The sequence below is a fragment of the Choloepus didactylus genome, chromosome 7 (genome assembly GCF_015220235.1).
Source record: "Choloepus didactylus isolate mChoDid1 chromosome 7, mChoDid1.pri, whole genome shotgun sequence".
NCBI lineage: Eukaryota > Metazoa > Chordata > Mammalia > Pilosa > Megalonychidae > Choloepus > Choloepus didactylus.
Window position 1 is genome coordinate 68,346,387 of NC_051313.1, and position 14,226 is coordinate 68,360,612.

The window sequence follows — 14,226 nt, forward strand, 5'->3', positions numbered from 1 at the left end:
GGACATCCTCTGGCAGATTTAACCATCAAGCACACAGCTTGGCAATCACAGGGCACTTTTGTGGAAATTAGGGGAAAAACAACTGTCCCATTCTTCTTTGCAATCAGAGGGCATCTTTAAACTAATTAGGAAAAAAAAAATTCCCTTTCTCTTGGTAGGTACAGCCCCAGGCCAAGTATGATTATCTGCACATTTTATGCATGAAAGCATTTATATCTGCTTTCTTTCCAGATAACTTCGATAAAATATTTTTGAATATCACCTCTTATATTGTCTGCTGCTAAAAGGGAAGATCTATTCCAGGATCCAAAACTAAAGCTCTAAGTCAGCTTTTAAAATTGAAAGAATGCTTTCTTTAGTACATCAGGATTAGATGATCTTATGTGGGTTCCTAAACTCCTTGTATAGTGCCATTGTGCTAAAACAGAAAAATTCATTCTAAGATCCAAATAGTAGACTGTGGTCATTTTGGTTTGTTAGCTTCCATGTGTAATACTGGCAATTTGTATTTCTCAGACAGGGTTCTAGAAAGATGTGAGAAGGGGTACACAAATGCCACAGGAAAAATGCAGCACATCTTTCTAGGACATTGATTTTTTTTCTCTGAGAATTGGGAGGAGATATTATTATCTTACAAACAAACCAGTACATTGTTTTTCTAATGGTTTCAATTCTTTTAGATCAAAATTGATCTTTTAGATCAATTCTTTTAGACATTTCCCTTAAAGTATACTTCTCTTTTAGTACTTTGGTATTTTAATCTTTAGATTAAATAAAATTTTTATCGTCAGTGATTCACATAGTTCACTGTCCATTAGAGTTTTTAATTTTTAGGAATTGAAAATTTTGTATTGAACAAAGTGTCTTGTAAAATAACCTTTTTATTTTCCAAATAAATCAGAGAACAGATGCACAAAAGTCGTTTCCTTTCTCAAGCAGTTGAAGATTCAGAGCCCACCAGAAACCAGAGCTTTACAGAACTGTTAGCAGAACTTCGGATGGCACAAGTATGTTGCATAAGGATTTTAAATATTAGGGATAGTAAAGATTATTATAAAAATCCCCATGTGTGTAAAAAATCTGTTTTTTTTCAAATATAAGAATAAGATCCGTTTCTAAATTTCTTATTATTTAAAGCAACAGTGAAATTTAAGATTAGCATTTAGTATACACATGAACTTAATGTAGAGGAAATTAGGTAATAGTGGTTTTAGATTGCATCCTCTTTATAATCCAACTTCTCATCTGGCATTTATCACATAGAGCCGTGTAGGAGAGAGAATCTTATTTAGCGTATGTATAATTTAGTCTAAGCAAATTCCTTATTGGGAAGAGAACAACTACAATATGAAAAATTTTTGAGATAAATATTCACCTTTAAAAAGTTAGTTTGATTTATACCTGTCTTCTTCAGTGGACTCTACACTTCTAGAATACAGAAAAAATAGATTACAAATATATGTATCCCAGCTCCCTGCACAAAGGTGAAATGTAATAGCTGCTCCATAATTTTTTCCCTTTTTAAATTGAATAATTTGGCCTAGAGTTATAATTCTAAGGCATTATTCATCAAGGGAGGAATTTTCGGAATTTTGGGCAGGTTAATTTCGTTTTACACAAGACTATCCATAGCACCCACCAGTCATTGTAACAATCAAAAGCACTCTGCCGCATTTTCAAACATCCTTTGCGGGAAGGCAGTGACTTTTCTCAATCCCCCTACTAGTAACAACCAGAGCACTAAACTGAAAAGACCTTCTAATCTATTTGAATAATTGCATAAATGAGAAAAATTCCAATTACATACTACTTTTTAATAATAGAGTTATTATGTAAAGTTAGGTTACATAGAAATCTAGTCATACCATAGCATAATAATTAACATGTAACAAAATTTTGTAGTATATAAAATGTAACTTCACAGATGAATCTATTAGCGAACTTTCTGTGGATGTTTGTGCATGTTTGTATGGCAGTATAAAATGATTAGATAGGTAAGTAGATAGGTAGATAGGTAGGTAGGTAAGTAGAAAGGAAGAAGGAAAAAAAAATAGGTGAACAGATGATTGGGCCCCTATATCAATGGGTCTCAAAAGTTAGCAAATTAAAACAAATTACTATTGCCATATTTTATGAAAGCTTGGAAGAACATAGTAAGGATTTCAAGCATAACATTAGCTTCATTTGAATGCTCTTATTAGTGACCTTTTTAAAATGTTGTTTTGGACCTGTATTTTTGGCAAATAGAAAATTTGAAAACTCCCACCAAAAAAATACCAAAATGTGCTGTATAACATATAACAAATGTCTTGTAATTTAATAACCAAGCTTTCAAGAAAGCAAGGGAAAACTCTAGGGGCAAAAATAAAGAGGGGATGCAAACCTAGTGGTGAGCATCCTCAGGCAACCAGTTCAGTAACCACAGGGCTTGGCTTTAGCAGCGAAGTGGAGACAGGACACTAGGACTTCAAGGGGCAACATCATTCAGAGTAAAACAGTGGACTAGAAAAAATCCACCCACCTTCCTAAGGTCCGAGATGTCAAGAAAGCTTGTTTATCTTAACTTAGTTTCTGGGTAGGGAGAGAAAAAAAGTCTCCTCTGCCCAGTACCATGCTGTGCTGGGCATTCACTATAATAAATGTCACCCCTACTGCCTTCATTTGTGTTTTAATATATGAATTGACACTACCTGCAAGAGCTGGTTATGCTCAAATTGAAAAATAATAGAAACAGTGGCCTTGAATCAATGCTAAAACCTGGTATATCTAGAACAAATGCAAAACAACTCTTAAAGGTATATATATTTTACCCAGCTCACATAGGATCCCCACAGATAAAATCCTGCTAACAATGTGTAAACAGTGCAAAATTACAAAACCCAAAGAAACAGTCCTCCAAAGCAGGGCTTCAGAACATTTAACAAACAGCAGGATTAGAACCCCAATAGAATTAAAGAACAGAGACTACAAAATATAGGCTTAAAATGATTAAAGATATAAAATAAATGAAAGAAAATATGAGAAAAGAAAAAAACAGTATCAGAAACAGACCAGGCAAATTCAGAGAAAAAGAAATAGCTCTCTTGAAATGAAATATAATCCTCAAAATTAAAAACTTGATAGAAGATTTAAATAGATGATCTTACACAACTAAGGAAAAATGCAGTAAATTGGAAGATAGATCTGAGGAACTTACCCAGAGTGAAACACAGAAAAATAGATTAGTGAAAATATTAGAAATATTAAGAAATAGGAGATGCTGTAGTATATATTTAAATATTTAAAATGCTAAGAGAACTTTCTAGAAGTGATAAAAGAGAGGAATTCTCAAATTCAGGAAACACAGCAAGTCATGAACCAGATAAGTAAAAATCCCCTTCTATCATGGTGAAACTACAAAAGACAGGGAAGATCGTAAATGAAATCAGAAAAAAGAAAAAGGGGAAAGTCAGCTTAAGATAATCTGGGTGTTTGTATATTTGTGCAAATACTGAAATGTACCCATATTTTCATTCCCTTTGGTAGTTTGAGGAGTTGTAGAGCAAAAATTAGTCAAACTGGGATAAATCTGTAATATTCATATCAAGTGTACTCGTATACAGTCTAATCTGTACCTTAAAAATTAGTAGCAATTAGTTCTTAAAATATGAGGTGGATCTTTATTAAGAAAAATTTGGAATAATAAATTGGAAGACCTTTAATGCTGTGCTGAGTAAGAAGATTATAGCATCTTCTCATCAGCTTTGGGGAGCTATTTGTGTTTCTAGGGATGGGAGGCACGATAGTAAAATCAGCTAAAATTGAGGAAGATTGTTTAGCAGCACTATTTATGATGGATTTGTCGAGGAATAAACTGTACCACAATTTATTGTGATTGGAAAATGATTTGCTTTTATATATCTTTGAATATTAAGAAAGAAAAAAACAGTTTATTGGAAGACATAAGAAGATTAAAGCAAGACAAACAAGCTCTTGAAGTAGACTTGGAAAAAGTGAGGAAAGAGAGAGACCAAGCTAAAGATCAGATTGTTTTTGCTGCAGGTAAAGCACTGAGCTGAAATAGTTTATCCTTATACTTACTAACTGTTCTAGTTGTGAATTTAATAGAAACTGAGTAGTGTAATCAAAATGCTATTCTTTGAGGTATATTGTAATCTTAGAAACATAAAAAAAATATAGTTACTAACAGGTGTGTGCATTTGATTGGTTTTAACAGGAGTAACTGCAAGATCAAAGAAAATTAAGGATTTTTTTAAATTCGTGGACTCATGTTTATGACTGTCTTTCCAGCTAGACCGTGACCTTCCTTGGGGCAAAGAATGTCTTTGTATCCCTGAGTCTGAAGGGTTGTAGGCTGTTGATGTTTACTGAGTGAACAAATGATACTGTACTTTGTTTTGTAGGGAACACAAAGATAATTTATGGCATGGTCCCCACCAAAAAAAAAAACTAAGGGGAGTAAGACAAGAATGCAGATAAGTTTAATATAAGAAAAAAATTACGGATAAACAAATAGTGAGAGGAGAAAGGAGGTGCTAAGTCAGGTTTTCAGTGAGAGTGGTGTTTGAGCTGGGCCTTGACACAGTGAAGGAATGGAAGGAGGATGCTCACGTGTGTCCCATGAGCACATTGCTGAGTGCATGTATGGATTGGAGCTAGGGTGGTAGAACAAAGGATAAAGGATAAGAAAGGTAAATCAGGGAGCCCTTGTTTGCCAAAGCTAGGGTCATTCTTATATACTGAGCATCATTATATATGTACGATGAAATCCATGATAACCTGTTCGTAACAAAATTGAATTTACTTTCCTCATCTCTAAATAATAATAATAGTACCTGTCATAAGTTTGCTGTATTAAATAATACATGGTAAGCCCTCACTAATGTTTGCTTTGTTACTTTTAATATAATTATACTTATTCTTCATTTTTATTTTTATGATCTCTGAAACCCAACATTTATTTTTCCATGGAAACTACTTTATTTTTATAATGAAAGTCAGAGAACAATTGATTTATCAAAACTTTCTTCACAGTTAATTTTGCTGTGAGTTTGAAGATTTGGATTATGAACACAATCTCTTAATAACCCTTTATTAAATAGATTAAACTAGACACTGCATTATACATCAGTTGTTTTATGCTTCTTATTTTTTCATATCACTTTCATTAAATAGGCATGGGTTTTCATTTAAAATCTTATCATTTAGTTTATTTTTCCATATTTTGAAAAATTGCAATCAGGTTACTGAATTACTTTATCTTATAGGTGAAAAATTATATGAAATAAAAATTTTAGAAGAAACCCATAAACAAGAAATCATTCGTCTACAAAAAAGATTACAATGGTATGCTGAAAATCAGGAACTTCTGGATAAAGACGCAATTCGACTTAAAGAAGCAAATGAAGAAATTGAAAAGCTCAAACGTGAGGTAATAGATCATTTCATACTTATTTCTGTAGATAAACCTTATTTTCCTCAATAATCAGTTCTGCAAAGCCTTGTAAGTGTCATTGCATCAATATTTTTATGCTATTAAGTAAAATAACTGGCTTTGACTTTGGTTTTGGTTCCATTTTGCTTTTAGATATGTAAGGTATTTTGGATTAGACTGAGAATAAATCTAAGCTCCTTATCATGGCTTGCCAGGTCCCCATGTGGCCTGCCTTTTGAACCTCATGTGGTCCCACACTCCCACATCACTCTCCTCCAACCACACCAGAATTCTCTCTGATTTTTGAACATGCAGGCTAGCTCCACTTGTTCCGTTGGCCTGGGACACTGCCCTGAATGTTCTCAGGCCTCATTCCTCCTTGTCGTTCAACTCTCAGCTCAAATTTCAACTCCCCAGATAGGCTTTCCCTGACCACTTGATCTAATGTAGCTGTCAGTCCTCCAACACTTTCCTCTTTCTTGCCATTCCTTCACTGTTTGACTTTCTTCAAAGCACTTGTCACTCTCTGAAGTTATTTTGTTTCCTTGTTTATTTACTATTTTATCAGCTGTCTCCTTCCACGAGAGCATAAGTACTATGAGGGCAAGGACCTGGTTCTTCTTGCTTGTCCACCATACCTCTAGTATGGTGCTGGAACATAGGGGCTCAGAAAATGTTTGCAGAGGAATTAATAAATGAATGAATAAATGAACGAACATTATCCTCCTTCTAGGTTCTTTTCTGGTATGCATTAAATATGTTTCTTTACATATTTGCTTCATTGACAGACTGAGAAACTGAAAACTGAATCTGGGAATCCATCTGTTCAGCAGAAGACTCGTTTAAAAGATAGAGCACTCGATGCCAAAAGAATTCAGGATCTGGAACGACAAGTATGTGTTGAGGGTACTTTTACACCAAGGTTTCTATATAAGGTGCATTTGTATTTTCTTTTTCATTTTAGGAGTTTCCACAAGATGTAGTCAACCTGGATAGTCTTCATTTTATTCATTTATTTTGATTTATATAACTGCCCCTGCTTTAAATATATTGAGTATGCAGTATTTAAAATAACATTGATAATAGTAGTATACAAGATGGTTTTATATAATTTATGGCTTTATCCGTAAAGAATATTTAGACTAATGTGCCTTATTTATAAGATGGTAGGCCTATTGATGAAAGGTTGCTTTGCATCCCAGCTGTATTAGACATCTAGAAAGAGGAAGCAAAATTTTGAAGCTCTGTTTGTAGAGGCAGGATTTCTTCTCCTGACCAAAGTTAGGTGAGAGAGGAGTAAGGAAAGGAGATCTTTGAGTTGGGAGAATGTTGCAAACAGGTAAACAGAACAGAGCATTCAGCCTCCCAGAGAGCTGGCCAGAATGTCACTGTAGACATAGAAATACTCATTTCATGGCCACTGTGGCTGGAAGACCTTTTTCTAAAATCATACCATGAAACTTGTCAGAATAAAAATTTTTTTCATTGAAGTAGTTGATTTGGAGGACAGAATTATAACATTTTCCTTCTATTTTTAGAACTTTCTGTAATATAGTATTTATATTCCTAACGGAATATAAAAACAAAACGAAAATTTCCAACCCTGTTCATAAGGGCACATGATTCTGTAGTCAAGTCATGACACTTAAAAATACTGCTTTATTCTGTCACAAACCCAAAACTATGAGGTCATCACTAAGCTGAATATTATCCCAGTTTTATGAGAAGATTGAAAACTAAGCAAAAAATAACTTTGTTATTTTTACAGGACCTGTTCTTACATTAAAAGGTATGATTTGGTAGTTTGGTTCAGTGGCCAGGGAAGGAACAAGACAAGGGTGGTTTAGAGAACTAGAAATATTCTGAAATTAGGATAGCCCAGGATTACTTGGTTTTCTTTCAGTGCTTAACATTTAGATTAGCCAATTAGGATAAGCCATCCAGAATTGTTAGACAAGAAAAGACCAAAGAAACTGCTTCTCCTATTAGATAATATTATTTTAAGAGAATAAAACTTGAAACAGTGGTACATATTGAGCAGAGGTAAAATATTGTGTAGAAGTAGTCTCCTTTTATTAATATTTTCATTAAACATTTATTATTGGTTTATCATCTTAGAGTATATCTTTCTAAAATACTATTGGTTTATCATCTTAGATTATAACTTTCTAAAATATTATTTATCATTTGTGGTTGGTTTGCTGTATATACATTCTGGATCATATTAACTCTGTTTTCATTAGCATTTCAATCCTAATTAATTTTCAACTTAACTGATATATATATATTTTATAATTCAAGGTATATCTCAGTATATTCATAGTCATATTGGAGCCATATTCTGAAATAATAAAATAATTACACAATAAAATCTCACCTTTTCTAAATAGAAAATAGATGAAAATGGAGCTAATTAGATGCATGTTATAGTGAAAATTTCAGATTACATGCATTCAGTCATGCTTTTACTTAAAAGAATATTTCATATTTATTTCTAATAAGAATTAAAAAGCATTAACTTTTGTATACCAACTACACAAGTGTCATTGACCAAAGAGTAATATTAAAAAGCAAAATTACCTTGAAGACATGATGTTGAGTGAAATAAGCCAGACACAAAAGGACAAATATTTTATGATCTCACTGATACGAAGTAATGAGAGTAAGCAACTTCATAGAGTTAGAAACTAGAATATAGGATACCAGGGGCCACGGTCAGGGTAGAGAATGGGTAGTTAGTACTTAAAATGTACAGTTTCTGTTTAGGTGATAGAAAAGTTTTGCTAATGGATGGTGGTGATGGTAGCACAACATTATGAATGTAATTAACAGCACTGAAATATATATTTGAACATGGTTAAAAGGGGAAATTTTAGATTGCATATATGTTACTAAAGAAAAAAAACACACAGGACTGTACAATGAACCCTAATATAAACCATGGACTATAGTTAATAGTTCAATTATAATAATATTCTTTAATCAATTGAAACAAATATACCACACTAAGGCAAGATGTTAATAATTGGGTAGCATATGGGAACTCTGTAGTTTTTGCATTATTTTTCTTGTAAACCTACAACTTCTCTAATAAAATTTGTTTTCTAAAGAGTGAAATTAAAGGAGATACAAATAAATCTAATTAAAATTTTTAAATGTGATATATATTTCAATATATCAAAATTAGATTGAAAATGTTTCTTAAATTTTTTATTAAAGCATTAATTTCAAATTAATTAAAAAGTCATGTTTTAAAATCTAGTTCTTCTCTTTATGATGTGTGTTGTGTATAATATCTTCATATGCTTACAACTAATTCAAATGACTATGTTTTAAATACTAGAGGAGGCAAAGCTTTGAAAATTTTCCAGAGGAAATAAATTATTACTATGTGTATCTGGATATGTCTCAATTTATGGTACATCTGTGAATGTGCAGGCATTCTTCATGAATAGAATTATTTACTGTTCACTTTGCAAATGATGTGACCCCTGAAGTACCTAATAAAAACAAGGTTTGATCTGGACAGAATTTTGAGGACCAGCAAACCATCTTGCCTGGGGAGGATAGTTTTTGACATCAAATCATGACAAAGCCAGCATTTCTTGAGCTATATGCTGGGCACTCTGCTAAGCACTTACCAAAATATATGTCATTTGATCCTCACTTAATTGTACCTACCCTATGAAATTAGTACCTATTATCACCATTTTACTGATGAGGCAGAAGAGATTTAAATAGATAGAGGAGCTGATGCAAGGTCATAAAGCTGGTAACAGTCAAACTCCAAACATTCTCTTAACCACTGCACTAGACTGCTGCTCAGGTGCTATTTTATTGTGTGCTCACAGGCTACAAATAATTTAATGTTTTAATACATGTTTTTCAAAGATTCTGACCATAATACTTTTATCAAAAGCAGGTCTTAGGTTTTATATATTGTACCAGCATAAAAATTAAAAAAAAAGAAAATCCATGGAATTGTGCTACGCAGAGAACCCTAAATTAAACCATGGGCTATAATTAATAGTACAATTATAAAAATGTGCTTTCATCCATTGCAGCAAATGTTCCACACCAATGCAAGGTATTAATAATAGGATGGTATATGGGAATCCTGTAGTTGATGCATGATTGTTCTATAAACCCACAACTTCTCTAATTTAAAAAAAAAAATTGGATTCTTATAATTAGTTATGTTACATAGTAAAAATGTAAACTTTAAAACTTCTTTGAGATAAATAAATTTAGTTTGACTCCTAAAAAAAAAAAAAGCAGTTATACACACAATAAATTTCTTTTTAAACTTCTGTGAACCTAGGTACAGCTCTTTCTTATAGAAAGACCATATACTATGTCATTATTTTATAGACAAAATGAAAAGTACTATTTCATCTTTTTGAAAAGTTCATTAAATGCCTTCTAATCCTCCTTGCTAAAGAAGCCATTAGAAATAGATTAAATTTCATTTAGAGGGCAGTGGGGGCAATGGGAGTGGAAATTGTTGCAGGCAGGTATTTAGGAAACTGTTTATTGCAAAAGAAAATTGCAATTTCATGTGCCTATAAATAATTTTTCAATCAGAAGGTAATACAAGCACCTATCGTATAGGGGAGTCTGTGGAAAAATGGGAGGGGAAAGGACCTTGTACTCAAGAAGACCTGGTTATTACTCGTATAATAGAAAGTTCCAAGACCTCTTTGAGATAAATGCAAGAGGATTCAGTAAATTAACCAGCAGTCAGTCAGACAGAACTATAACTTTTTTTAATCAAATAATCTAGGGATGTAAAATTTGAAATTAATTGTGCTTGTCTGCATTTGATTCAGTCTGGAGAAATGATATAAACATCTCTTAAAATCTAGACATGATCTGTGTGCATGAAGGATTGGGGTTGGTATATAGGAACTCCGTACTATCTACATGTTTTTTTCTGTAAACCTACAACTGCTGTAATAAAAATAAATAAATAATCTAGACCTGATTGATAGCATAAACTAAATTTATACATTAAACTACCTAATTTTACTTATAGATGTGACTTTACATATGTACAAAAATGCCTTAATAGGTTAAGGAAATGGAAGGAATTCTAAAGAGAAGATATCCCAATTCTTTACCTGCTTTAATATTGGCTGCATCAGCAGCAGGTGATACAGTGGATAGAAATACAGTGGAATTTATGGAAAAAAGGATACAAAAGCTAGAAGCTGATCTGGAGGGCAAAGATGAAGAAGCAAAAAAAAGCCTTCGTACCATGGAACAACAGTTTCAGAAAATGAAGGTAAGTGTAAGGTGGCTATGGAGACAGGGAGCTCAGAGTTTAACTACAAGATTAAACTTGGGTGAGAGGGGTGTGTGCCTAAGATCTCATTTTAACAAATAGCCCTAAACATCTTTCCCCACAAAACCTTTTCGACAGGTGTCAGTAGGTGTAAAGAAACCTGGATCTGTCCTATCTTTGTGCCTTCCTTCAGCAGCTTTTCATTTCACATACAGAATAAATCACATACATAAGTCCCTCTTGGCGAAATTATAAATAGTGGAAATTAAGTCATTAAAAGACAGAGTAAAACACCCCTGATATATATTCAGTATAAAATGAAAAAATATATATATTACTGTGATTGAAAAGTATTTTCACTGATATTTACCTAGAAGTGGGTAAGGAAATGAGACAGAAGTATGTATATGTTTTGGGGACTGAGATGGGGGCAGGGCAACAGCTGCAGGAAATTTCTTCTTTCTTAGTTTTTCTACTTCTTCATCAAACAGGAGTGAATCAGAAAATCTAAGTGCTAGAACATACCAGGTTTATGAAGCAAGGCATGATATTTAGTTTACTTTTTAAAAATACGTTAGTACATTTTTTTTTTTTTGTCAGTAATCCATGTTAGATGCTTTCACAAACATCTAGTTCATCCTGCTTAATCTTCATAATCACCTGTGAGAAGAAGATATTGTTAACTCTATTTTACACAAAAGGGAACTGTGAAAACTGGGTAACTATCTTGACTAAGGTTTTACTCACTGCTGGTAAGTGGCAGAGTGAGGCCTCAGACCCAAGGCCTCTGGCCCCAAATCCTTTGTTACACTGCTACTAGGAAGCTGATCCCATCCCCCACAGATTTTCCTCCTAAGAGAAATAACAAATGAAAGGACATTAGATTCCAGAAATGGTAAAAGGTTGAAAACCTGGAAGTACATTGGCCTGGTTGGTAAGGTTACATCATGGAGGTTGGCTTTCCTTTACCCTCCTGTCAAGTCTCTTAGTGCCTACCTGCTTCACTGCTCTCACTACCTTTTCTCCAACATTTTCTACCTTTTCTTTAACCAGCCAATTTTCTGCCACCCTTAACTTTCATCCCTTCTACCCCAATTCACCCATCTGCTTCTCCATTCCTCCACTTAAAACTGCTTTGGTTTCCAAAGATTGCACAGTTATGAGGGTGGTGCTGCCACAGGTATATGGGTTTCCAGTCTCACGAATTCTGTCAGTTCTATTTGGCAAGCCTATTGCATGTGGCTGATTAGCTCCTTCTTCCATTCCCCCAAACATTCACTCTAAACCTTCTTCAAGTTCACCTTGCCTTTTCCTCTACACTTACTCTTTACTATGAGCAGACCTATATATAGGAGACTGGAGAATAATGGAAAATGCACAAGCTTTAGAACCGCACTGACCTTCAGTCTAAACCCAGCTCCATCATTATAGCTTCATTAACCTCTCTCAACCTCAGTTTCCTAATATGTAAAAGATAGTAACTGACTCGGCCAATTATGCCACTTTTACTCCTGAATAACTTTCAATCCCTCTGTTCTTTTCATCATCAACTATACCACCATCATTTAATGTCTGACCTGGATTACTGCAGTGACCTAAGTGGTCTCCACATAACCTGTTTGCCCCATCCTCTAGTCAACTCTTGACTTGACAGCCAAAATTACACCCTCCTCCACTCCACCCCTCCATACACACCCCTTCGGTAACTTCTTGTTGCTCTTAGGATAAATGAATGGACTGTACACCCACTGATGGCCAAGGCCCTCTTCTTATCTTTTGAATATGTTCTCAAGCATACTGGTAGGTTTTATTGTGAGGTTTAAAATAAATTTTGGGGTATATGAGAACATGTATAATTTAATACTTTATGAAGCAACATATCAGTTATGAAATTATATAACATATATCAAGAATATATAATGTTAATGCTGTTTTAAGAGTAGGTGTTCAATACATTTGACTGACCCAAGGAATGTAGAGTTGACAGCATCAAAATGTATAATAAGGGCCTGAATGAAGGAAAAAGTAGGGTCTTACAGAATGCAGGGCTTCAGTAACTATTTAATGAAATGTTTAGCAGTGGATTCTTTTCTTCAGATTCAGTATGAGCAGAGACTAGAAGAGCAAGAGCAGCTACTTGCCTACAAGTTGAAGGAAGCAGCTGAGAACTCACCTGATCAGTCCTCCAAGGTTAAAGCACTAGAGAAGGAACTCAGCGACCTTACGGGAGCCCATCAGATCACTGTAAGAAATCTTGAAGCTGAAATAGACGTCCTTAAACATCAGAATGCTGAATTAGAACTCAAGAAAAATGATAAACATGATAAAGATTTCCATTCAATAGAATTCCAGGTAGAACAGGCTCATGCTAAAGCTAAACTGGTAAGGCTCAATGAGGAACTCGCTGCAAAAGGGAGAGAAATACAAGACCTTTCAAAAACTGTGGAGAGGCTTCAGAAAGAGAGAAGAATGATGCTATCTAATCAGAACTCTAAGGGTAGAGAAGAAACAGCTGCCAAGAAGGTGAAGAAAGGTGTTTTACACACAGGTAAAGGAAATGCTAGCTTCTTCCCTGGAACTCTGGATGGTAAGCTTTATCAACCACATACTTTCACTGATTCCCATATTTCAGAGGTTTTACAAGAAAACTTCAGATTGAAAAATGAACTAGAGAGATTAATTTTGGAAAGGAATGAGCAGAAGATGAAATCTGAAGCAGCACTGAACCAATTTGAAAATTCCATGAAAAGGTAAAATGTTAAATTATTTATAAAAATATGGGGACCTAAGAAAAGAGAAATAGAAAAATTGTAAGACATAGTCCCTCTGGATAATTAGTTTGACCTAAAACTGAATTTGTAACCAAATTTTGAGAAATTGCATTACATTGCTGAGCACGGATGTTTCAGATACAGTCCACTACCTGCTGGAGGTACTCTGTCAGTTTTTGGCTTTCTGTTATTCTCTATTCTTTCTCCATTGGAAAAACTCATCTGCCCTTCCGGCTACCATGAACCATGACTCCAGATATACTTTTCAAGGCTTCCCGAGCTTGGTTGTTGGACCTTCAATTAGTAATGGGATTGCATCTCTTGGAACCAACAGTGCCTCACATTTTCTCTCTGTTTTATCATAAACTAGTTCCCCCTCCCTCTCTTTGGCCATATTTTTTCTTTGGCAGGCCCTGCTTTATCTCCTTTATTACTTGGGTTCACAGCCTAGGAGTGCTTCCTTATAAGTGGTTCTCTTTTGCTTTCTTCCTTGCTACAGTAAACCAGTGCCACTTACCTGTTTTACTACGCAGCTTTTCCATCCTAATCTCCCTGACTTTAGTTTCTACCTTCTCTCCTCTACCCCCAGTAATCTTGCTTAGTATTCCTTAAGTACACCTGTATCACTCTACCCTCCATTGACTCTTTATAGTATCAGGACTAAATTTCTGTACCTGGCATCATCATTCTAATTCTACTCTAGATGCCTAGTCTGCCACATTTCCTCACTACCTTGT

General features: G+C 34.3%; 1 protein-coding gene across 2 annotated transcripts in view; it reads left to right on the top strand.

Annotated features, from left to right (window-relative positions):
* Positions 1-14,226, top strand: part of CEP162 (centrosomal protein 162) — an 88,366-nt gene that overhangs the window by 50,977 nt on the left and 23,163 nt on the right. Inside the window, exons 18-24 of one of the 2 annotated variants that reach the window (XM_037844266.1) lie at positions 902-1,007; positions 3,915-4,041; positions 5,268-5,431; positions 6,223-6,327; positions 10,506-10,718; positions 12,816-13,266; positions 13,351-13,468. In XM_037844266.1, the coding sequence (XP_037700194.1) occupies positions 902-1,007; positions 3,915-4,041; positions 5,268-5,431; positions 6,223-6,327; positions 10,506-10,718; positions 12,816-13,266; positions 13,351-13,468 (1,284 nt within the window). Of the gene's footprint in view, positions 1-901; positions 1,008-3,914; positions 4,042-5,267; positions 5,432-6,222; positions 6,328-10,505; positions 10,719-12,815; positions 13,469-14,226 lie in introns of both variants that reach the window. The other variant, XM_037844265.1, reaches the window with a different exon arrangement.